Source organism: Phaethon aethereus (assembly GCF_964289735.1).
Source record: "Phaethon aethereus genome assembly, chromosome: 3".
NCBI classification, from domain to species: Eukaryota; Metazoa; Chordata; class Aves; order Phaethontiformes; family Phaethontidae; genus Phaethon; species Phaethon aethereus.
Window position 1 is genome coordinate 47,687,714 of NC_138576.1, and position 24,327 is coordinate 47,712,040.

General features: G+C 38.0%; 1 protein-coding gene across 1 annotated transcript in view; it reads right to left on the reverse strand.

The window, feature by feature from the left end:
- Positions 1-808: 808 nt before the first annotated feature.
- Positions 809-24,327, reverse strand: part of ASCC3 (activating signal cointegrator 1 complex subunit 3) — a gene marked incomplete at its 3' end in the record, with an annotated part of 268,274 nt that continues 244,755 nt past the window's right edge. The window contains exons 36-41 of the mRNA XM_081998093.1: positions 23,979-24,203; positions 10,591-10,742; positions 9,930-10,080; positions 3,957-4,163; positions 1,055-1,230; positions 809-956 (exon numbers count right to left, since the gene is read on the reverse strand). Of these exons, the coding sequence (XP_081854219.1) occupies positions 809-956; positions 1,055-1,230; positions 3,957-4,163; positions 9,930-10,080; positions 10,591-10,742; positions 23,979-24,203 (1,059 nt within the window). The remainder of the gene's footprint in view (positions 957-1,054; positions 1,231-3,956; positions 4,164-9,929; positions 10,081-10,590; positions 10,743-23,978; positions 24,204-24,327) is intronic.

A 24,327-nucleotide genomic window follows, 5' to 3' on the forward strand; every position in this document is an offset into this window, starting at 1 on the left:
GTTTTATGCGCCTGAGTCCTTCAAAATTCAGGGAAAAATACTAAAGAAATTCTAAGTATGTAATATATATGCATTACATATATGTGTAATATATATTGTAATATGTGTAATATATTACATATGTGTATTGAGTAAACTTCAATTATTACAAATATTGCAAAATTGCAGTATTTTATACTATTTAGCATGCCTTTATAACCAGATTTACTGCATCTATAAGTAATATAAATGTGTGAAATTTTTCCTTTAGATTATTGCCTTCAAAATGTAGTATGCATAAGAGGGCAATTTTGTTACTATCCGTCTCGTATTTTACACTGAAAAATCTAATGCAAAACATTCGTATGGACATATTTTTATTAAACATGAAATATAACACATCCATCAGTATTTCCCGCAGTTCTTAGATCAAATTTTGTATTTTTCCCTATAAATAAAAATGTCGACTATTTCAAACTACGCTAATACATAGGCTACAGAACACTTTTCAAAATGAAGACTATAGCCCTAAATTTATGCAAATTACAGTATCTTTTAGTCTTTTATTTTGATGTGTCAAAATTCAATTAACAATATGACTTCCGAAAGAAGAAAAGATGAAACAAGAAAAGACAAATCTTCATAAAGGAGTAAGGCCACTGTGGCTAACTCTGTGTTACCAGAGTCAATACAGTAGTCATGTTCAATTTCCTAGTTGTCTTGAGGTTTGAAGTTGGTTCCACTAAGGCAAACGCATTCCTGGATGTCCAGAATGATGAGGTGTCTTAGCTGCAAGTCCAGTTCTTTTGAATGGACTTTTCAGATTACCTTACTTCAGAGCCAGGTGACTCATAGCATCGGACACCTCTGTTGTGACTTGTGCTGAAGTACTAGCTGGTATAATGTTCAGGTAAATATCGTACTGTTGGTCCATGCCAAGGTAACTGTCACTCATGAGATACAATGTGTAGATACACCTAAAATGTAAAAAAGCAGAATTATTAGTTTGGAAATTAGGTCTTGACTACTTGGAAAAGATATCATTAAAAGAACTTAGTTTTTAAATTTTACATACTTTCCAGGAGTTACTGGAGTATAAAAAGCAACAGAAACAGTATTTCGATTTCTGACATATCCAGTTCTCTTCAGGGCAATGAGTTCTTTTTTATCAACTTCTCCCAATATCAAAAACCATCCTTCATCTTTAACTTTGGGGAATCGAGGAGCCACTGCTTTACTGTCTTGCTTTCCCTGTTGGGGAAAAGAAACAGTTTAGTAAAACCAGAAATCACCTTTCCAAAATGCCATTCTCCCTTGAGTGAAAAACACCTCAAAAACACATTGTCATGGGTTTTTACATAAGACAATAATTTAGCCAGACTAAAGTATTTTTGTTATTTCCTTCCAGATAAAGGTGTTTTTTTTTTTTTTTTTAAAATTGAATCACAGGCCACAGAGAAAAACCCTAGAATACAAGATACTATTCTACTTATTTTGTAAGCTATTAAAATGTGAATGGAAATACCGTTCCCTTTTTGTAATTTAATCTAACGTATTCCAAATGCTGTTCTCTGCAGAAGGGTTAGTTGTAAACCTTGTGTCTTTAAATAATGCTAAACAATATTGTTCAAGATTACTATAAAGACAAAAACAGCACTTGAAGTCTTCATTTGAGGTTGATATAGCAAAAGGAAAGATTATGTCAGTGATTCTTTAAGACAGTGACTTTGTTGCTGAAAGCTGAAGATACAGGGATGCACACTCAATCAGCATTCCTTTCGTGTTCTGAAGATGGAAAGGTTTTACTGAAGATTTATACAGAAGAAAAAGCACCACCATAGCAATGAAGCTTCAGAAACAGTTTGATCCAGCTGTTACTTACAAAAGAGGGATCAAATTCTGGGGAAGGTTTAGAAAACAGTGATCACTGCATGAAATGCTCCTCCTCCCTTCTTTCCATGGCTTCTGGTTAGGAAATGTCTCTGTCAGTAACTGCCTCAGCAAATAGAATGACTCATGGAGGAGTCATTTGACCCTTTTTCCTTCCTACAAATGAGACAGTCTCCCCTTGAAGCTATGGTGAACCTGCCGTAGTCAGGACAAGAAGTCTTTTGGGAAAGAATACTTTTCAAACATGATTCTTTCACTAATGTAAGTTAACTTCAGGATTTACAACAGAACATATGTATCTCTGTTGTTATTTTTTATCAAAATGAAGAGTTTCAGAACTAACATCTAAAACTGTTCTCTGCTTATATATTGAAATCTTCTTTGTATCTTAAAAATGCTCGTAATTATCATTCTTAGTTGTTTGAAATGTTAGAGAAATTCATTAGCGAAATTATAATCATGGTGATCCATATGCCACTCATGGTATGGAAATGACAAAAAATGCATCTGTAAGTAAGTGAGTGAGCTACAGTGTCAGCAGTGCCTGATTTGAATGCAGGAGGCATGGTCTTAACTCTTCCAAGAGCCGGCAAACAGGTACAGCGAGTTACTGCTGCTACAGGCAGAGCAGTTGGAAACCTGTGCAGCTGCTGGTGTTTCTGGCTTGGCACTTGAAGACTTGGCTGAGGGTCCAGTGAGGTGACCAGCTCAGGAGGAAATGGTAGTTTGGAGGTACATGGGAATATAATAGGGAAGCTTATAAACTGGTTTGAGTAAGCAGGATAGGCAGTGGCATGAGTGGTAGGAGTTTAGGGCTGGCAAGTACAGAAATACTGCCTGTGCAGTTATCATCTCCACTGTTACTGCTTATAGTGCCCAAACAAATGAACTTTATGAGTTTCTGGTTTGTAAAAAATAATGAGAGATTTTTTTCATTGCCTTGAATTGGTCTAGGATTTTACATTAAGAGTCTATTTCCTTATCCTATGGCAACCTGAAAATACATTTGTTTCATTACTAACATAGGAAAATCTTTGGAATTGAGTTTTTGAAAACCTCAGCAAGTTTGCTGATGACACCAAGCTGAGTGGTGTGGTTGACACACCTGAGGGATGGGATGGCATCCAGAGGGACCTGGACAAGCTCGAGGAATGGGCCATGTGAACCTCGTGAGGTTCAACAAGGCCAAGTGCAGGGTCCTGCATCTGGTTTGGGGCAAGTCCTGGTATCAGTACAGGCTGGGGGATGAAGGGATTGAGAGAAGCCCTGCTGAGAAGGACTTGGGGGTACTGGTGGGTGAAAAGCTGGACATGAGCTGGCAATGTGCACTGGCAGCCCAGAAGGCCAACGTTATCCTGGGCTGCATCCAAAGAAGTGTGGCCAGCAGGTCGAGGGAGGTGATTCTGCCCCTCTACTCCACTCTGGTGAGACCCCACCTGGAGTCCTGTGTCCAGCTCGAGCCCTCAACACAGGAAAGACATGGACCTGTTGGAGCGGGTCCAGAGGAGGGCCACCAAAATGATCAGAGGGATGGAACACTTCTCCTGTGAGGACAGCCTGAGAGAGTTGAGGTTGTTCAGCCTGGAGAAGACAAGGCTCCAGGGAGACCTTACTGCAGCCTTGCAGTGCTTAAAGGAGGTTTATAAGAAAGATGGGAACAGACTTTTTAGCAGGGCCTGTTGTAACAGGACAAGGGGTAATAGTTTTAAACTGAAAGAGTGCAGATTTAGACTAGATGTAAGAAAGAAATTTATTGCAGTGAGGGTGGTGAACCGCTGGCACAGGTTGCCCAGAGAGGTGGCAGATATCCCATCCCTGGCAACATTCCAGGTCAGGTCAGATGGGGCTCTGAGCAACCTGGTCTAGTTGAAGATGCCTCTGCTCATTGCAGGGGGGTTGGACTAGATGACCTTTGAGGTTCCCTTCCAATCCAAACTATTCTACAATTGAATGATAATTTACATAATACTTAAAAAAATACTTAAAAACCATTAAAAAACCTGTTATGCTGTATAAAGCATTATTGATAATGTAAATGGATTATTGGAAACTTGTGCACTTGGGAAGGAAATGATAAATTGATCTACCTGATACCCCATCTGGGTTCTCTGCAGATTTATTTGGAGCACATACTCTTGATCAGCATGTAATTTGATCCATCTTTTGTCATCTCGTGTGTCTGTTGTCAAAGAAGGAACAGGTACTTCGTTCTGTGGCTGAACTGGGTCATCCCAACAGCCCTTAATGCTCAGGCTGACATTCAGAATTGGCAAACGGCACAAGAAATTCCAAGCCTGTAGAAAAAACAGATACCTGTTAATTACAAGACAATCTATACAGTCATTGTCACTGTAACAACAACAATTCAATGTTCAGTCTGCATATTCCTTCTATATTAATATTTTATGATGTATTAGAATATAATACAGTCATATGACTCTCAATCATAAGCATAAAATACTTTTTATTACCCTCTTACTCTACTATGTTGTAAGCAAATAAAACAAATGTGAAACTCCTCAAGCATGTTACACATGCCTCACTAAGATTACTGATGTCTGAACACAGGAAAAATTCCTTACCACTCCCGATTAAAGTATTTTTTCCCTATAAGCCACTTAAAAACTAGTATAATTACATTTTAAATTAAACTTCCTTAGCATAATCCATAAAGAACAAGTCACTGCAGTGCTAATTAGCAATGGGCAAACCTCAGAGAGTTCAGAGGATCAGTTCAGATAATTAACCAAAAGTTCAACTGCATATCCAAAGTTATCCCTAATTTTTTTTTTTTAAGTTTTCTTGCATCAGTCTTCACAAACCCCCCTTCTTACAGTCCTCCTGAGGAATCTTAAGTCTCTGTGGTTTCTCATGAACTGCACCAGGCCCTTGACTTTCTCTCATTCTTGTACAGAGGATGGTTGTTAGAGGCATGCAACTTGTGTAACTAAACATGACACTCTTTTCAACCTTAAAGAGGCATCCTGAAAATGCAGCCCTATGTATCTCTCATTTTGGTCTCTATCAGACAGGGAAAACCAGCCCTGAGAAGCTGTGACAAAAAAGGAGGGGAGTAATGCCGGCTTTCATTTGGTAAAAAGAAAATCAGCATGTTCACTCAGTAAAATTTGTTAGGAAGAATAAATGTAAAAATGGGCTGTGGAATGGAGGCAGTGATTTGTGGCCTCACTATGGCTAAAAAAGATAGATGAGGCTGGCACTGGAAGAAAAAAAAAAACAACCAAACCCAAGAACCACCCTCTGCCCTGCCCTCCTTCCCCTCCACCCCCAAACCAAAATAGGCATCAACTTCATCCATGTTTTCAAACAACACACATGGAACACCAGAGGGTGGGAAGGACAAGAAGGAAAGAAGAATATTGGTCGTGGTAAAGAGCCAGCAGATGTCAAAATGGGAACTTGTGGGAATGAAGAGGGTAGGCATAGTTGCATGGGAAATACTGGCAGGGAACAGAAATGTTTTATCTGGAAAAAGACTAAAATGTATTTTATTTTTCATGTATTGGTTTGACCATCTTGTGTTTCAGCAAAATCTATTTTCATTTATGTTGTGCTTGATGTGTCTCTGATTACTTTTTCTGTGCTGGAAGGCCTAGAGCCCTAATAAAAGCTGTTTGCTTTTTGGAGACGTCATTGCCATGATTCATACTGACAATAACGGTGTACGTTAATACAAAATTAGGGATACAGCAACCAGGACAAGCAGACCTAAGATCGCACTGCCGTAGGAAGAGGTGGTGCTGTCCCTCTCTCCAGCATCCTCCTCGCCTGTCCCCGCCTCCACACCCGATATGTTGGCACTACCATGCTGCGATTGTGCAGTAGATGGATCAGCTTGCTAATCATTTTGGTGACAGCATGAACTTAGATCAGCTTAACGCTGCTTGTGGAAGCACATTCTCTAATCCTATCGGTACTCTGAATAAGCATGAACCTTCAGTGCCACTGAAAGAAGTGGTCCAGCCTCCTCCCCTGCTGGCACAAGCATTCATGTAGCCACTTGGCTACAGGCCATTCTGACTGTCAGCGAGAGGGTTGATATGATCCCTCCTCCCCTTGTCCCCAGATGCTCGTTCCCACCTCCTCGCCCAAACCATCCACAGCGTTTGTGCAGCTGTGCAGTCAGCTAGGTCAGGAGAGGTGAAAATGGCACGGGGAGGGCAGGGCTGCCCATTTTGGCTGCAGTGCAGACTTAGTGTTGGATTAAAATGGCTGCATTACCAGAGCCTGGCTGAACTAAATGAGAAAACTGATTCAGGCTAAAAACTAATCTCTCTCTCTCTTCTCTCTTCTGTGTGCTGCATGAAGAGCTCTTTCTGTTCAATGGGGAAGGTGGGGAGGGCCAGCTGTGAGTGCTCAGGGACTGCAGTGTAAAAGCAGGGGACGCCGATGAGTTGCACTTGGCTAGTGCCTTAGCTAAGAAAGGAGAGGAAAATTATGAAGAAAATAAACAGCTAGAATATTAAGGGAAAAGATATCCCTCTTTGTCCAGGCACTGAAAAGGAAAAAGGGGAAAAAAAGGCAGCACCTTGAAGAAGAAGAAAAACACCACGTTCTTAATTAATTAGTTGTTGCTGGGATGTCACTACATTTAACACACAAGACACTACTAAAATCACCTCCAGCAGATCACACCAGATGAGACAGCTTGAGTACTAACACCTTAATAGGCCAATGATTTTCTGTTTAATGTAATGGTTTTTAAGACGAAGCTTACTGTAGGAACTGTACAGACCCACTGTGTGTGACACTCCATGCACCAAAGCAGTGTACTTCTGCTGTGTTCAGAACACATACCAACCCAGTGACCACCCCTTTGGTTGTATTTTAGATATCATTTACCTGGAAAACTTTTAGGCGTACTATCTCAGAGGACAAGGCCTGTTAGAATTATGTTAGAACAAAGTTTAATTTCAGCAGAGATCATAATGGATTAACTCCTTTAGTGGCGTTACCTGTCGTTTTGTTGAAGACTATGATTTGGTCTGGTTTACACCGCACAACCCCGACATACTCTACTTGTCAAAGGCTGTCATGTCCTCGTGTAGCTTTTACAGTGCAAACAATACTAAGTAACTCTGAGTAACTTTCTAATTAGATAAGAAAGTAGTTGTAATATGTCATTTTCCAGGCCTTGTGTCTTTGAAAATTAAAGGCAAAGTTAGTACTGCTTGATCATTGATACAGCAAGGACAGCAGACTGCCTTTTTATCATCTGTGCAACATGGAGAAAACGAAAAAATGCTTTTCTTACTGAGGAAAAAAGTCAAGTAGTAGCAGTTGAAAATGAAAAAGAAGATTACAGGAACGCAGATACTCCCAGAGTAAAAGCAGCTAATACTACAGCAAGGATAGTATTTTTTTCAATCTTGATGTTTCTTTTTTCTCTTTCAATAATATAAATATCGGCTTAGTCTTTTAAAAGATGCCTAAGGCCTAAGTGACTTAGAAACTGAAAAAGATTTGAAATATCTTTCAGTTTCTAAGGAATATGATTCAGAATATGAAAGAAATATGATTCAGAATGAATCACTGAAACAAACATGGAGCTTAGGCCAGAGATCAGAGTTACAGTCTAAATAGTTTTTGAATTTAGGCTGTCAGCATTTAAAGCCCTGCTGACTTTCAATGAGGCTTAGGATTATAACTAACTTTTGGAAAATTAAACTCAGGCTCCCCCATCACTTAGGTATTTCTTGACAATTTTACTGCTTTTTTGCTGCATAGTGTGACACAAGCACATATTATGTCCTTTTAAATATATCAGCATGCCCAATGTGTGCATGTACATATATACTATATAAATATTTACCTACCAAACCCATAGATTCAAATCATAATCACATGAGAAATTCTTCATGAACATTTGATAACATCATTAGCATTTTTGCCAATAATCTGTCTCCCCAGGACTTAGCCTAATATGCCAAATCCATGGGCAGCTTCAAGAGCTGCTATTTAAAAATTAATTACCAATCTGCTTAAAAGACATTTTCTTCTTTCCAAATGTGAAATTTCTTCCTTTGCCTGCCTGCCTCAAATTTATGTAAAGCTCAAGCTGTTTTCACCAGTTTCATGCTAGTAACAGGTTTAAGATATAGGTTCAATACACTGTGAGTGAGATGTAGAATGTTAGGAAAAGAATGTTTTTGGCAATTTAGTGGTGTACTTACCACTTTATTTGACTTTGTTCAGGACTGGTGCCAGAATGCTAGGCTTAAACTCTGTAATCCTATATTCTTTCTTTATAGAAAATATAAAGATGCATTCTTTATTGAATTTTTCTCTTGGTTGGCCCCTGTCTGAGTCTGCATTGCAAGACTTTACGTATGAAAGCACTCAACAGGCAGTATCAATATGAATTTTAATTCTGTGCAAGATATTACAATAGCTTTTTTCTGGGAAAAAAAGTGCCTTAAAGGATAGAAAATGTTGATACAAAGGTTTCACATTTGCAATGACCTGCATAATGCAGTCATGGCTTTGCTATACCCAGTATGGCCATCCCTAACTCCCGGAAATGAAACTTTCTCCTTATAGGATGCTAAGGCGTTATGTTTCTCCCTCTTCTATGCATCTCTATTTACAAACATAGACATATAGAGGCATAGAGTCATTCATAGTGTGAACGTACATACCACGTACGCACAAGCTATTTTTGAAGAAACTGCTAAGACATTTCAATACCAGCCAAACATATTTATCTGAGGATTAATCTTCATCTATTGAATCAGACGAGAACACTGCCATGCATACAATTATTTAATTAGCAGCCAAATCCTCTGCCAGTCAGCAGCCGTTCCAGGCATACTGATGGGGCAGTAGATGCAAATCTCACAGTAGTACTGCTTTTTCTCATTACTACTGCAATTAGCACTTAAATTGATGCTTTAAACATACTAATTTCTGGAATAATTCAGGATTTGTATGTTACCTGGGATCGCCTCACTGCAGAGACGACAGCAGATTGCTACGCAAATTGAAGCACTTTTGAGCCAAATAACCATCATCGTATCAGACAGAGCCAATTTGCATTTGCTTTTAAAGATAACAGAATGGCAATTTATGCAAATAAATTAAGTAAGTTTACTTCTGAGTTCTCCCTGAACTAATTATAACAATGTTCTAATTTTTTATCACATTTAAAAGTTGGACTGAAATCAATGTGTATTATGTTAGAAATCTGTTGTTAAAGGAAGCCTTGTTTTGATGTCAATACATTTTCTTAATTCAGAATTTTGATGTTAATTTAGTTACAAATGCAGATGTCTGTTATAGACATTTAAGTACTTTTCTTCTTGTTTGCATACCAGTAAAAGGTTTAACTGAAGCTGAACAGTCAAACACAGGACATATTGCTGTCCTTTTAAATATTCAAATAAAAAACATCTGAAGTATAGCTTTTGAAGTTTTCATCTTTCATACATTTATTTGAAATCAACAGGCTTAGCATGTGATGAATACTACGGAATATAGCTGCCCTTTGCTGGAAAGGGCTTGAAAACTAACCTAAAAATAACACTCCAGCAGCCTCAACGTTTTGAGACAGTATTTTTTCCTCCCTCCTGTGAAGTGTGAAGATCTGCTTTTTCTGTTTCAAATAGAAAATGAGTTGGATCTTTCACTAAGTGTATTGTCAGAAAAAAAACGGTGTTTGACAGACCAGTTCAGAGACCAGCTATGATGACATTTGCAATGCATGTATTCCTAGTGCATAGCTGGCTATGAAAAGGTGGATAACAGTCAGCAGATTGAATGACCTAGAGAAGCATCTTTAGAGCAGAGAGATGTGGTTAATGGCAGCCATAAACCAAACTCTGTTACTGGTTAGCAGGGAATAAGTGAAAATAATATTAAGAAAACAGGCAGAGAAGAAACTCTGTAAAGCAAGCAGTACCTTGAAATTAGAGCAATGAATGTATTGCACTTTATACAGAATATCACATGATATTTACCAAAGGGAAGTGAAAAGTATTTCTTTTCCCAACTACTCTTCCTTTCCAATCACACTGATAGTGATGACTGATAGAAAGTATTACCTGTGAAATGTGCGCCGTTTGCAATTCACTGTCCACAATGGAAGCAAAAACATTCTCTTTTCCTTCGCAGGCAGCCATTAGTTCGGGAAGACACTCGATAGGTCCTTGGTAACCTCCATGCACACTCTTCCTTTTGCATTGGCTCCACTTGCTGATAGAGACAGCAAAACATATGCCCAGGGAGGGAGAGCAAACATTTGTGTTCAGTTTTTTTGGTGGTGAAACTTGATACTAGTTTCTGTTATTAAATGCTGGTCATTTATTTTTGGGTAGCGTTAATTACTGCATCCATAGTAATAGGATAGTCTAGGCATCCATAGAGCTTAGCATTATCTATGATATTAAGAAGGATACTAATGTATTTTTATAATGGATTAAAATAAAGAGATAATTAATATACAGAGCTAGATTTGTTAGGACTTGGAACTCTTCCAGTGATCTCTTGTTAATTTGTCTGGAATCATGGTTCTCAAAATAATCTGTGGGGGTTAATTAATCAATGAATATTGAAAACAGAAACTCCATTTGGGAAAGCATCACTGTGAAAGAATGAGTTCTGCTTCTGGTGCATTAATGAACATTCTCGGGCAAAACAATGACAATCAGCAGTCAGAGGTGGAATGAAATTGCAAACCTGCAAATGCTTAGAAGAATTACATACCGAAAAAGGTAAAGGTGGTGTAGCTCTATATTGGGCAAAGTAAGCAGGGAAGAGTCATGCATCCATCTACCCTGAACCACCATCTGCACCAGACTGGTTATATTCAGAGCAGTCACTAGCCATCCATGATGTGCTGCAACATCCAGCATTGCCTAACAAAAGGAGACATATATAAAAAAAAGAGAATGCAAGTATAATTGTGTACCTGGTTCATACAGTAAAAGCATTTATTTAATGTTTAACTTAGAGGAATTTCTAGGCCTTCAACACAGGAATTTACTTCAACCTCTGCTGATGGCAGTAAGCACCTTTTGAATTAACCTTGAAAAAAGATGGATTATAATCCTGCATCATCATCAACTCTTACCCTTGAAAACATAATTTATACCATGTTTTTGGGGGTGAGAGCAGAAGGTGGGATCTTGTCCTTACAAATAATGTCTCTTTTACATAATCCAATTCAGAATGAAAGGAATAAATCTCAAAATTTTACTGTAAAGGAAGACGTTATAATTAACTGCAGTATTGGTTTATATTTTGACAGGAGAGCTTTGCCAGAATTGCGTAATTATTCAAAAATCCTTGAATATTTAAGAACAACAACAACATATTTACAATGGTTCAAAAATTAATATTAACGTCACTTACTGATAGCAGCTACTATTCCCATTTTAACCTAAGGACTTAAAAAAATCTCTTGAATTGGACTAGATAAAGTCCCTAAAATTTAGCTTAGCGAACATTTTTGAGGTTTTGTTCAACACTGACACCTAACTTGAGAAAGATTACAAAATAGCTAATAGTTTACCAAGGGTGAGTAAGAGCAGTCAGAAATAACACGGATTTCACCCTTTGCATTGTAAACAGTTGATTGTCTTGAGAATGAGGGATGCTTGACTGTGTCTCTTTTGGCATCTCTATCCTGAATCAGAAAAGCTTTCCCCAAGTACATGGAAAACCTGAGCAAACAAAAAATCCCCTATCCAGCTACGTACCACACTTTAAAGTCTTAATGATCATCCTGCCTTCTGCGTCTCATGAGTTTCTTTTCCATTTCTAGTTACTATGTTCTAGACAATACAAGTAAAAGGTATACGGTAAGTATCACTACCATAAAGATCTAAATCTGCAAAATTCTTTATGTGCATCGTGAGTGGCCCTGTTGACATGAAAAAATTGTTATGCTTTCTTTTTCCTGACTGGACTTAAATTCCTTTTGGTTAGTCTGAAAGAGAATTTAAGAGTTCTTCCAAAGGAGAAAGGATCAAACATGAGCTTTTGGTTTCAACATAAATTTTTTAAATACAAAATGCAGTTATTTGAATATATAGTATACTTTTCACCCTATCTAGAGTACATTAAAACAGTTATTACTATTCATAGAAGCATTTCAGCTGGTGAAGAAAATTATGCTATAGTGTATTAGTTGTCTTGCTTATTTTGTTGTTTAATACCATTACAACCACAATAAAGTACGGGTCTTCATATTACAACACTCTAATTCAGTAGAAAGTCATGTATTTAAAAGTGGTTTGCCAAGTAGGAAATCTGGAGTTTGATTAAAACACTAGAAAATATTTTTTAAGAAAGCAAGAAAAGAGTCTGATATATTGAACAGTTTCAGCACTTCTTTAAATACTATCTTCTTGATATTAGGAGAGTTGTAGTTTGATTTTAGGACTAGGCTTAAGATGTTTCCATGGGTTTTTCTTTTAAAGACAAATGATATTGTTTGATACTTCCTCAGACAGCAGATATCTGCATCATTTTAACTTATTTTCCAGCCACTAGTGTAAGGAGAAGCTGTCTATGTAAGTCTTTACATTTAATCAAATGTTTTACAGACAAACAAAAGGCAGCATTTACTTAAGGCAAACTAAACAGTGAAATCTTCTTTAAACAAAGGAGTTGTTTACACATGCAGAGCTATTTCAATTAAATTACACTGATTCTGGAGAAATACTGAGTTTAAAGACACAAGTTAGTTTCAGTCTTGGCCAGTCACACAGTTTATTTTAGCAGTTTACAATGCAATTTCAACAGGTTTTATTCCATATCGGGGTGATAAGATCAGTGACACTTAGAAAAAACATTTAAAATGTTACCCTGTATTACACGAATGTTGTCTCATGTCTCATGAATTGTAGATAAAGTGCCTTTCAGCTAATAAAGATCTAGATTTAACATTTAATTAATCTTTTTTGAAGGAAGAGCCATAGCACCCTGAAACACTCTAATAACATTCCTAGTGACCCTAGAAATAGTACCTCACGGCACAGCATTAATGTTTTTTTTGTCTGTCTTTTCACTTGGCTTGCCAAAGTGATTTCCAGGTATGATTATTTTTACCAAATAGAAAATAAAATTATGTTAGAAATCACGTTTGAAAGGTGCAGCTTCATGGCCTGTAGATTTATGTGTTGGTTCACGTGATTTTTAGTCAGATAAAGAGGGAATTGTTCTCGGCATGTATCAGAGTGAAAGCCGTCTTTGAAACTTAAAGGGCGAGTTGCTCTTTACCCACTTCCACATTTTAAAATATATTGAAACCTACACATATGGTACAGTCCGTGCCTCTGAGCGTGTTGCTGAGACAGCATGGTATCTCTCTCCTAGTCTCCACTACCTGAATCGTCTTCTTTCCTTTCTGCTCTTCTGACATAGCCTGAAACATCATGTTCCTCAATGATGAGACTGCTGTATATCCATGAAGAATAATGGATATACAATTATATCCCGACTTTTCCATAAGCATCAAGAATACAGTAAGTTGTATTTTTAGTCAGCATGAAGCAGTGGCATTTTCCTAAAATGCTTCTGAGGATACGTACACAACACTGTTTTCATTGTCTTCCTTCTCATTTTTTTAATTAAATCTATTCCCCTACCCCCACCCCTTTTAAGAGAGGTTTGAAAAGGGGAAAAGGAAGAGAGAAGACGTAAGAGAAAGATAAATCTAAAACAAGCTATACACCGAAATTAACTGGAGGATCCTTTCAACCTAGAAAATCTCCTAGAAATTGATAGAGGCCTACAGATAGATATCCCGTAGGGAGTAAGGAAAGCCTGTGTGTGTGAGACTCTGTGTTCCACATTGTTATAATGAATCCACATGGCAAATCCTCTTTTCTTCCTTATTTTCTGCTTCTTCACCCATAGAATTTATTCACAGCATCTCTATCTGGATGTGAAATCCAAGACAGTGACATTGTGAAAAAGTCAGAACAATGGTAAAGTTGGCTTGTTTCATCTGCTGCCTTGGAAACCCGCACACGTTTCATTTTCCGCTAAGTGTAAAACACACAGATGCTTGATACTTAAATGGTTGTTGAAATTCCTACAAATACTCAAGGTAACAAATTGAGTCATTCCCCTATCTCCAAATTAGCTATATAAAAAGTAGCAACTAAATAAAGAAAACAATATAAAAGACAAAAGAAAAAATGGTAAGTATTTAATATTTTTGTTATCTGATGAATAACATTTAGTGTCTCTAGTTTCTCCAGTTGCTGCTTGTTTGGTTTGTTGTTGTTAACTACAAACCAGCATAACTTTCTAGAAATTTGTGGCTTCTTAAGTTAAACTTTTATTTGTCAAAGAAGTAAGTAATTTCTAAATATCTTATCGTTGATAAGATTGGAAGAGAGTGAAAACATTATTCTAAACTGAGAAATGGCACAAACTGGTTACCTGCCTTACTAGCCTCAGAATTTCATGCCAGCAGAGGATAATTTCATCAGAGAGAGGAAAAATTAAGAGGACAGCGAGTGCAAGAAGTGAAACAACGAAACTATGTTTTTACTTTTACTTACAGAAAAAACATACAAATATTTTTTGGTAAACCAACAAGTTAAAATAAAAAAAAGCCCTAACCCACCACTTTTTGACCTGAATTAGAAAGGATAGGGTAAATAGATGGAGTCAAGGGAAATATTGCTTCTTATAATGAAAAAGATGTTTACCATCATCTCATTTGGGCCTGCTCCTGCACTTAGGAGAATAAAAGTAGAGGTCTATACTGAGAAGGGTTTTAATGAAAGAATCAGGTGTTAGCTTTTAAGCCTTTCAAGTGTCATACTTGGACAACCACAAAGTAATAACAGCAATCAGTGACACATGCTTTAACATTTTCTCTGTTGCTATCAAAAGTAGTTTGGCTTGTACCAACATGGGAAGCAACAAGCTGTAAACCATGGCAGGGGCAGGACAAAAATGATGATGCTCCATAATTAATTGATGTAGGTGTTACCTGTCAGGTATGGCAAAAATTTTCATTTTGATGATATTCAGAATTGGATGTCAAAATGTTTGGATCAAAATCCTGTTATTTCTTTCTTCATTCCAGGAATGCATTAATACAAAACCCTCAGCATCTATTATCAGGTTTCCATCATCTTATTTTCAGGAACCGTGGTTGGTTATCCTTACATACGGAATTATTTAAAGTGATCAAATTGTACCCTTCTGGTCTAAAATGAAGCTGAGATTTTACAATCTGTCTCTTTTTAGCCAAAGTTACTACCCATGCTTGGAATTTCAATTACAGTTTATAATTCCCTACCTTGAGGGGAAGCAAAGATGGAGGCAGGATGTGGGAGAGCTGAGTGTGTGGCACACTCCTTGACAGCAAAACACTGATAGCAAAACATTGTTTTTCTCTGGTGTTTTTAAGCACTCTGAGTATGTGCTCAAAATAACAGATACTAAATTGTTCCGTGATGAACATATCCACCCCACTCACCCCCCATCCATTTAGGAGATTTGTCTAGCAACTGAAATATCTTTTATTTTAGAAACCTTTTGCAAAGTTTTAACACTGTTTTTGGTATTACTTTCACATCCTTCATTTGAAAACCAGATATTCTGGATCACTCTTGTACGACTGGGTAGGTGGCAGGGGAACAGAGACTGTACAACTAGCAGAATTTCTGATCTACTCAAATGACTTAAATAGCTTTTTCCTTTAAGTTAAGTTATTGAATTGTTAAAATGAAACAGCTTGCATCTTATTAACGGGGACTGCATACTGCTTGGAATAATTTCTTCTTCTGTTTGAAGTCACCTGTCATATAACTCTGAATATACTAAACATTTCTACTTAAATACTGTAAATATAAATGTAACTGTAAACTTCGTAAATATAAATGTCAATAGTTGTGGCTAAGGTATATTTAAGGAAAGTGGCAATGAAGCTAGGCTTCAAGAAGAGGCTAGCTAAGGAGACTAAGGTAGCGTAAGAAATGCCATTGTGGCTGAGAATTACATCTGTGATTACTCAGCTAAAAGTTGACTGCCTACAGCGATGCCATTGGTGGTAATGACTTGGTGGATGGGCGCTGAAACTTCAGCAGTACTCACGGTGAGCAACGTGGCTCTAATTTCTCCACTCTTAAAAGATTAATTTTATTTTTTGTATCAGTACTTCACAGACTATGACACTTTACTGAGCGCCTTCATTTGGGAAATTGAAGGTTGGTACACTAATATATACAGCCCTCTATGCAGAACAACATTCACCTTAGACTTTCAGAATTTGTATGACGAATATTTATAGATAATAATATGAAAAAGTGTATGCATGTTATCCATTTTCCTGAAAACTATGAATTCAGAATAATAATAAATCTTTTCTACACATGTTTCAAATGTAGGAAGCCTTCCAATATATTATGGTCCACATGTGACTTGGGATCATACTAATACAAGTAAAATATTTTTCCAGATGTTAAAGTGTGCCATGTACTGTAAGTTTCATGTTTTTATATAAATCATGATTATGATGCTTCAATTATATACCCCAGAAACAACAACTGACTCAAAAAGTTGGAATTTATTTGAAGAAGTCTTACAGAGGGTTTTAAGGTCACCACTTTTTGTATGTTATATATTGGTAATACAGGTATCTACAGCACCTTTGCACTTCAGAGACCTAGTCCAAGATTACTTTTCAGAAATGTATTAATTTGGGGTGGGGGAGAGGTTCTTTCAGATCAAGTAAATCAGACGTATACAGCTGTACTGTTTCAGCCTACAGACCACCCCTACCCCCTTGTACTTTATCAGAGATATAGTGAAAAAGATGTAATTAATCCTATTCAGGAGGTACTCCCTTCATACTGCCCTCCGCATCCCCCTTCCCTTCCCTTTTTTTACAAGCATATTCAGCTCCCTCTTCCATATGCTCTGCTACCCCCTATGAGAGACTAATTCTTCATTCTCTCATCATCATAAAGGTCTCACTGATGTATGCAAATTATGACCTTCCTAGCTGCTTTGTAAGATTCCTATCCCTGTATTCATCCTTTAGCCTCCATAGTAACATTATTAGTATGATCAGAACCAGGGAAAGGACAAATCAGTTACTGTCTACATTTAGATTGCAACCCTTGGGTTCTTACTCTTTTTTTTTTTTTTTTTTTTTTGACAGTATTGCAGAGGTAAAACCAGCTATGGAATGTGATACCAGCAATATGAACTTGTTAGGGCATGACCCAACATGTTCAGAACTTGTTGAGTCCCAATGTACAATTTAATTTCAAATGAGTAATTAATACATTCATATTCTCTACTATGCTAGTGAACTGTAAATACAATAAAATGTTTTTGAGAAAAATCCCTTGGCAAGACATCCCAGTTTCCTAAACATAGACGATGTCTTAAAGATGGCATTTGTTCCAAATCTTACACAAATCTACCAAACTCATGAAAAATATACAGCATCTTTCTCATAATAAACCTGCCCTCTTTAGAGTTTGAAGTCAGTTTCAAAGTAGTAATGTCATATTTTTGTCATTAATTAAAAAATTTGGAGTGCATTCACAAGAATCCTTTTCAACAGCAACAGTTATTCCCAGTAACTTTCTCCTGAACTTTTAGCCCCATAAGGTTAGCATTCAGGAAGCTCAGCTGCTGTCTAACAAACTTAATTAATCAAAAAGTCATTTCCGAGCTGTAACTATGAGTAAAAGTGCTTCAAGTGTGCTAGCAAGCCTACAAGTTAATCAAAATGCTAATGCAGTACAAATTAAAGTTGTGATTAACATTTCACAGTAGCTGCTTAAGTGAATTGATCACACAAATGGGTTAAGCATTACTCATTTCCTCCAGCCTCAACTGGGAAAAGGTTTGTCATGGGTGGGGGAGGGATTATATATAAGCAGCACCAAATGATCATTAAACTGTCACCAAGATGCTTCCATACACCAGTTCACCAATTATGCAAGCAAAAACCCAACACCACTGCCACGAAGGTAACCCTCCCTTTTCCCGCGTATACTCCTATAAAACACGAGCAGGCAGCAAGTAATTCCACCTCAACATTTCCTGTGCCAGGGTACTTTCACTACAAAGCCATCCATTGCTGCTTAGTATCTATAAATAAGCATTACTGTCCAGTATATGTGCTACAAGTTTTTTGATTATTGTATTATTTCCACCCTCCTAATGTGGAATAACAGCCATCCAACCATGAAAGCAGCCGGTATTTAAGTAAAATCGCAAACATTGTGCTATCACTGGAATATCACCACATACACAAAGAATATGTGCAGTAGCTGAAGAGATATGGCCTCTGCTCTTCACTTGTTTCTGAATAATCCTCTGCATTCTCAAGTTAATTTGATTCTCTTCCCTTCCTTCAGTAAAGCTGCCCATTTATTTATAGTTGCCAGTGCACCCATTAAACAAAGCAATTATCTCTTTCCCTGGGCACTTCTAGACAAATCTTACATACACAACTGTAAAATAGGTCATTCCTGTAACTGCTACCAACCTTGCAGCAAGTGATCGGCACACCTGCACTAACAACAGACAACGTATGAGCTCAAAACACACTTAGGATCCTATAGAACTTCTCCATTTCCTCATAGGCAGAAAAACAAATGATCAAAGGGATATGGCTCCTCAAGTCAATAGTTTCCGTGGCTGTTACGAACTGAGGAGGTTTGGGGAGGATGGGAAGTCCAGAGCTGAGGGACATTCTCATTCTTTTAGTCTGGGAACTGCCGTTTGCAGCTGTGCTGATATGGCCAGAAAGTCTCTTTTGTGTGAGGAGCAGTAGATATAGCTCCCACCATCAGCCAGAACAGTCTGCAGTTTATTAGAGTAAGCAGTTAGTACGTAAGCTAGCTCTTAAAAGACAGATGACTTGGGCAGCGTATTTGTGCAGTATTTGATGACTCTGAACATGTACCACAAAGATGACTGTCATAAGCAGAACTGTAGCAAAAGCTGCAATTTAGATGACCAGAAACAACATACTTACTTAAACTGTTTTAGAATGGGTAAAGTGGTGTTACGCACATCATCGTGCAGCTAAGGAAATGCAGTGCTTAACCCAAAGTTTTCATTTCCTATCAAAATCAGATTCTCTTGAGGAGTAATATATTGGGGAAAGGCAGGCCCATCAGTGACAGTGTTACAGTTTAATATCTTTTTTACAGTTCTGTTTAATATCTTTATCAATGATGTGGATGAGGGGATCGAGTGCACCCTCAGTAAGTTTGCAGATGACACCAAGTTGGGTGGGAGTGCTGATCTGCTGGAGGGCAGGAGGGCTCTGCAGAGGGATCTGGACAGGCGGGATCAATGGGCCGAGGTCAACTGTATGAGGTTCAATAAGGCCAAGTGCCGGGTCCTGCACTTGGGTCACAACAACCCCATGCAACACTACAGGCTTGGGGAGGAGTGGCTGGAGAGCAGCCTGGCGGAAAAGAACCTGGGGGTGTTGGTCCTGGTGTGCCCAGGTGGCCAAGAAGGCCAACAGCATCCTGGCCTGGCCTGTATCTGAACTAGTGTGGCCAGCAGGAGCAGGGAAGTGATTGTGCCCCTGTACTCGGCACTGGTGAGGCTACACCTCAAATACTGTGTTCAGTTTTGGGCCCCTCACTACAAGAAGGATGTTGAGGTGCTGAAGCGTGTCCAAAGGAGAGCAACAAAGCTGGTGAGGGGTCTGGAGCACAAGCCTTACGACGAGCGGCTGAAGGAACTGGGGTTGTTCAGTCTGGAGGAGGCTGAGGGGAGACCTTATCGCTCTCTACAACTACCTGAAAGGGGGTTGTGGTGAGGTGGGTGTTGGTCTCTTCTCCCAAGTAACTAGCGATAGAATGAGAGGAAATGGCCTCAATTTGCACCAGGGGAGGTTTAGATTGGATATTAGGAAAAATTTCTTCACTGAAAAGGCTGTCAAGCACTGAAACAGGCTGCCCAGGGATGTGGTTGAATCACCATGCCTGGAGATACTTAAAAGATGCAGATGTGGTACTTAGGGATGTGGCTTAGTGGTGGACTTGGCAGTGCTGGGCTAATGGTTGGACTTGATGATCTTAGAGGTCTTTTCCAATGCAAGTGATTCTGTGATTCGAGGGTCCTCATTTCAGGGCTGTGCATGTTTCCTGTGCAAACTAGTCTTTAGTCTGCAGTTTGGAATCTGCCTTCATGTCCATCTTCTCAGTGCACAGATACCCTGCTGAGATGTGTTTAACACATCCATAGGTAAACACTTCTCAAAGGTTAAGGCTGAGCTCCATGGCAGTTCCGCTTCTGGCAATATTAAAATATTTTATCAACGATTATACTACAAGTGGAGGCTTGCAACTGTCACATTATTTCCTAGAAGAAACTGCCCTGCTGAATCTGAGACTGATGGTATTACTGCCTCAATTATCCATTTCAATTAATGCAAATATAGGCGACAGTCTTAGAACAGCAGAATAAGAACTGATCACTGAATACACAGTCAGAAAATATAAGGCTTGACAAAAGAAGTAAAAAAGAGATTAGATCTAGTCTGTTTCACATATTCTTAATATCAGAGATAGGAAAAAAGTTGGGGTATATATATATCTTTTTAGAGTAATAATTATATACTCTAAAAATGTTAGAGAATTCATTTAATTAGAATTTTTATTCTTTGAGGTTCTTCTGCAAGGAGTGGAGAAGTGTTTGATTTTGAGCAGCTACTGGAGTGTTCAGCACCATCTCACTTACACCTCTATCTTTTCTTAGGAAAAATAACGCAGACAGAGTACTAGGCTTGAAGAGAATATGCAGTCTACTGTAACTGTATTAAAGGTAACAGAGGCAACCAAAAATTAAATGACTTGCCCAAGATCACATAGGAAGTCACGGCAGATTTTCTGAGCCATGGGAACCTTCTGTGCTTTATCTACGAGAGCCTGTCACTGATAACAAACTTGTTAGTTTTTGACTTGAGCTTTTCAATGTAGAGCAGGGACATTCCTTCAGTCTAGTCAGTGCCTCAGTGGCCATTCATTACAGGGATGGGTGTGGGAGTAGATAGGCATTCACCTTCCAGAAGGTTACATATTGCTATTCCCCATATTTCTGCAGTAAGAGGGAAAGAATTCTGTATTTCATACTGGGTAAACAGGTACTAAATTTTGTTTTGCTATAATGAACTCCATCTATACCTAACAAATGCTAACTACAGTAAAACTAACAGAATATATGTCTTCCATTTTCTATGTTAACAATTACATTCCTTTATTGATCCAGCACCGCAACTCCTCAAATTCTGTTAAATGCTTATGACTTCTATGTTTCATGATGAGTACAGATCATCAGAATTCTAAAATAAACCCAAAACTCCTAAGACATCTGAGTAAATTAATTTAAGAGTGATTGCATAAATTTTTTTATTACAAGAGAGTGGAATCTTACCTGAAATCCATCAGATACATTTATCTGTCTGATGCTGTTAACATAGTTTTCTGACTGACCATTAACACTACTCAGCCTAAAGCCACCAGTGATGAAAGAGGCCCAGAGGACATTGGAGGAATGGGTGGGAGGACGCAACAGGAATGCAAAAGGAACCATGGGAGAGAAAGCTGATTCAGGTGAAAGACAGCACAGAAGAGTGGAGAAGTTTAATAGCCTGTGATGGAAAAAGGCTTGCTTACGTATCGTGGCTAGAGATGGCACATCTGCTCTGCAGGGCACCTGGGATGGAGGCCTGCTGTATGTACCAAAATACAAGCACTTGTAAAAGCTCTTTGAAAGATCTTGTTTTCTTCTAACAGAAAAGCAGCACTGATATGGAAAGTCTGTCATTCACATACTCGCCAGCAAAAATAACAGTTTATGTTCAGGTCACAGTTTGAAGGTTAGCTATACAACCTTAACAGCTAAAGTACTTTGTAAGTAAATAAACAAAAGTTCAACATAACTCAAAAACCAATTCCCGTCTCACTGCTGAATTTTACGTTTGGTGGTGCGTGAGCGTGTGTTCACTCACAGAGAGAACATCACCCACTGAATATGTTTATCAATGGATCCTTCTATGGTTCAGTTCCTTTTCTCACAACTAACATCTTTTTTTCCACCTCTCTTGACCCAGAGTTCATCAGCAGGTCACTGCTAAGGAAAAAGGTAACAACCAATATTGAAAGTGTAACCCTGTCTATTGCTTAGATTCTGGGAACTTTAACCTCCGTTTGGAAAGCGTGACTAATAAGATGGAACAAATATTCTCCCAAGAGATGTAAACCATGCACCAACTTCAAAATACAAAAATGCTTGCATGTTTTTTCTTTTTATTTTTTTAAAAGAGGGACCTTTTTTTTAAGATGACTGTATATGTAACTTTATGTTAATTAAGTTAACCAAAGGTTGGAGTGCCAAGGCACAGTATGGAATGGTATTCTTCTGAACTCTACTTCAGTTTAAAGGAACTGTTAAATATTTTAGGGTTTTTTCTTCTGAGTGTTTACTGTTTCTGAACACCTATTATGCAGTAACAGGATTAAAAAATACATTTCTTAGCATAGCAGGATAAATATTAAACAAAACAATTATAAAAAAGAATCTTTAATTTGCATTTTTCCCAAATATGTAATTAACCCCCCCAAACGCTAACTCCACAAATGTCTAAATGAACTTTAAGTATGTAGCTTCTTTGAAACAAAGGTGAATTTTCTCACCTGAGCAAGTGACGTTTTTCTCTGTTAATAACTGAGTATTATGAATAATAACTGTTCATACATTGAAGCTTTCAGCACAACGATTTTATTGATTTGAAATATTTGGAGTAGACTTGCGTTCAAGCACTGCTGGTTCCCAAGTTTAGGACTGTGTAGCAATAATATCTGTGGTGTTACACGCTTCCTGCTTTCCTTTTCTCAATTTTAGTTTTGCCTTGTTCGATATTAGTATTACAAGCTTGCAAGTTGTGCTAGTGTAAAGTTGAGACCCACCCAAGTCACTGGACACTGGACTGCCCGTGGTATTTTGTCTATCTAGAGCATTGATTAATAATTTCTCATAGAGTGGTTTTACAAACAGGTAGGCTTGACACAATGATGTTTGCAGTTACCATATTGCCAACAGGCTTCAAACAAGATCAAAGCTTTATTCTGATAGTTGACATGTAGATCACTGAGGATATTAAAATTTGAGCTAGCAAAAACTGTAGGAAGAAAGAATTACTGTCCCTATTTTACAGATATGGAACAGAGAAAGATAAAAAGAATAGTTTGTTGAAGTCTACCTGATCTTCAAGAACCTGCGAAGGAGTCCTTGTCCAGTTCTGCTAAAGAGAATATTATTCCTTTCTGGCAGAATCAGAGGGGAGGCTATTCTCTGCGTCAACTAGAGCTCACCCTTCCTGCTGTAACTGTAATTGCGCTTTTCAGATATGGCAGCACTCTATTCCAAACTCAAATTACTGCTTTAAAATTCTTTTGAGGCATGCAGCTGAGCACGTGATCGTTTGTTACCAGTACTCTCCATGGTCAGTTTACTTTCTGTGGGTTGTGACTACAGTACAACTGTAAAAGTCACAAGACTCCAGATGGAATTTAAAAACTGATTTAAAAAGTGTGCTCTTTGAGTCTATGATAATTGGGAAATAGAAGACATATCTTTTCACAAGCTAGGGAAAAACCTTCTATCTCATCCCAAATCACATTTCAAAACATGTTTTATTTATGCTTAGCAGTGACTATAGTGCTTTTGGGTGCTATAAAAATAGAAGTACCCATGGGAGACAGGTTCTTGGAGGTCAGCATAACAATCTGCAGGGAACACACCATGCAGGATTGACTTAATTCCTGCAGCATTCGTACAACATTCCCTGATTCAGAGATAGAAAGCTCTTGCATATGAAAGAAGAAGTGAGCCCTATGGCAACAGATGCCTCCAACCAGGGTACCACAGTCTTTTACCATAAGTTTGTTTACCTCCAGTTCTGTAAAGTGGGCATCTTTATGGACATCTTGTTCCTCCCTAAACAAAATGGTATCATACCGTGTGGTACCAGTTCTCCACAAGACTGCAAGAAATCTTCAGATTTTTCTATATTCAAAATATTACAACACACTAACAATAGTAAAACAACAAGAGTTAAGTATTGAAATGCTTTACTATACCTGACATATTCTAATTGCTTGGTCCAGCACTGTCTTTGTGTCAGTTGCATAATCTGGACATGGCAGCATGGCGTGACTGAAGTGGGCTTGCAGCAGGAGGTGTGTTTTTGTGTGTGAGCTGTCAAATGAATGGGGATTGACTTCAATTGGAAGATGTTTTGCCAGTTCACTGTTCATCTGATCTTCATTGTGTCTCACAGGCAGATCTGTATACTCCTCAGCATTCTTTAAAAAAAAAAAAATTACCATTGTAATTAACTTCACAATAATTATTACTCCTTACTGACATTGGAAGTATATGCATTTAATTTACTACAGTTCGTTTTCATTGTTAAAATAGCAGCATCTT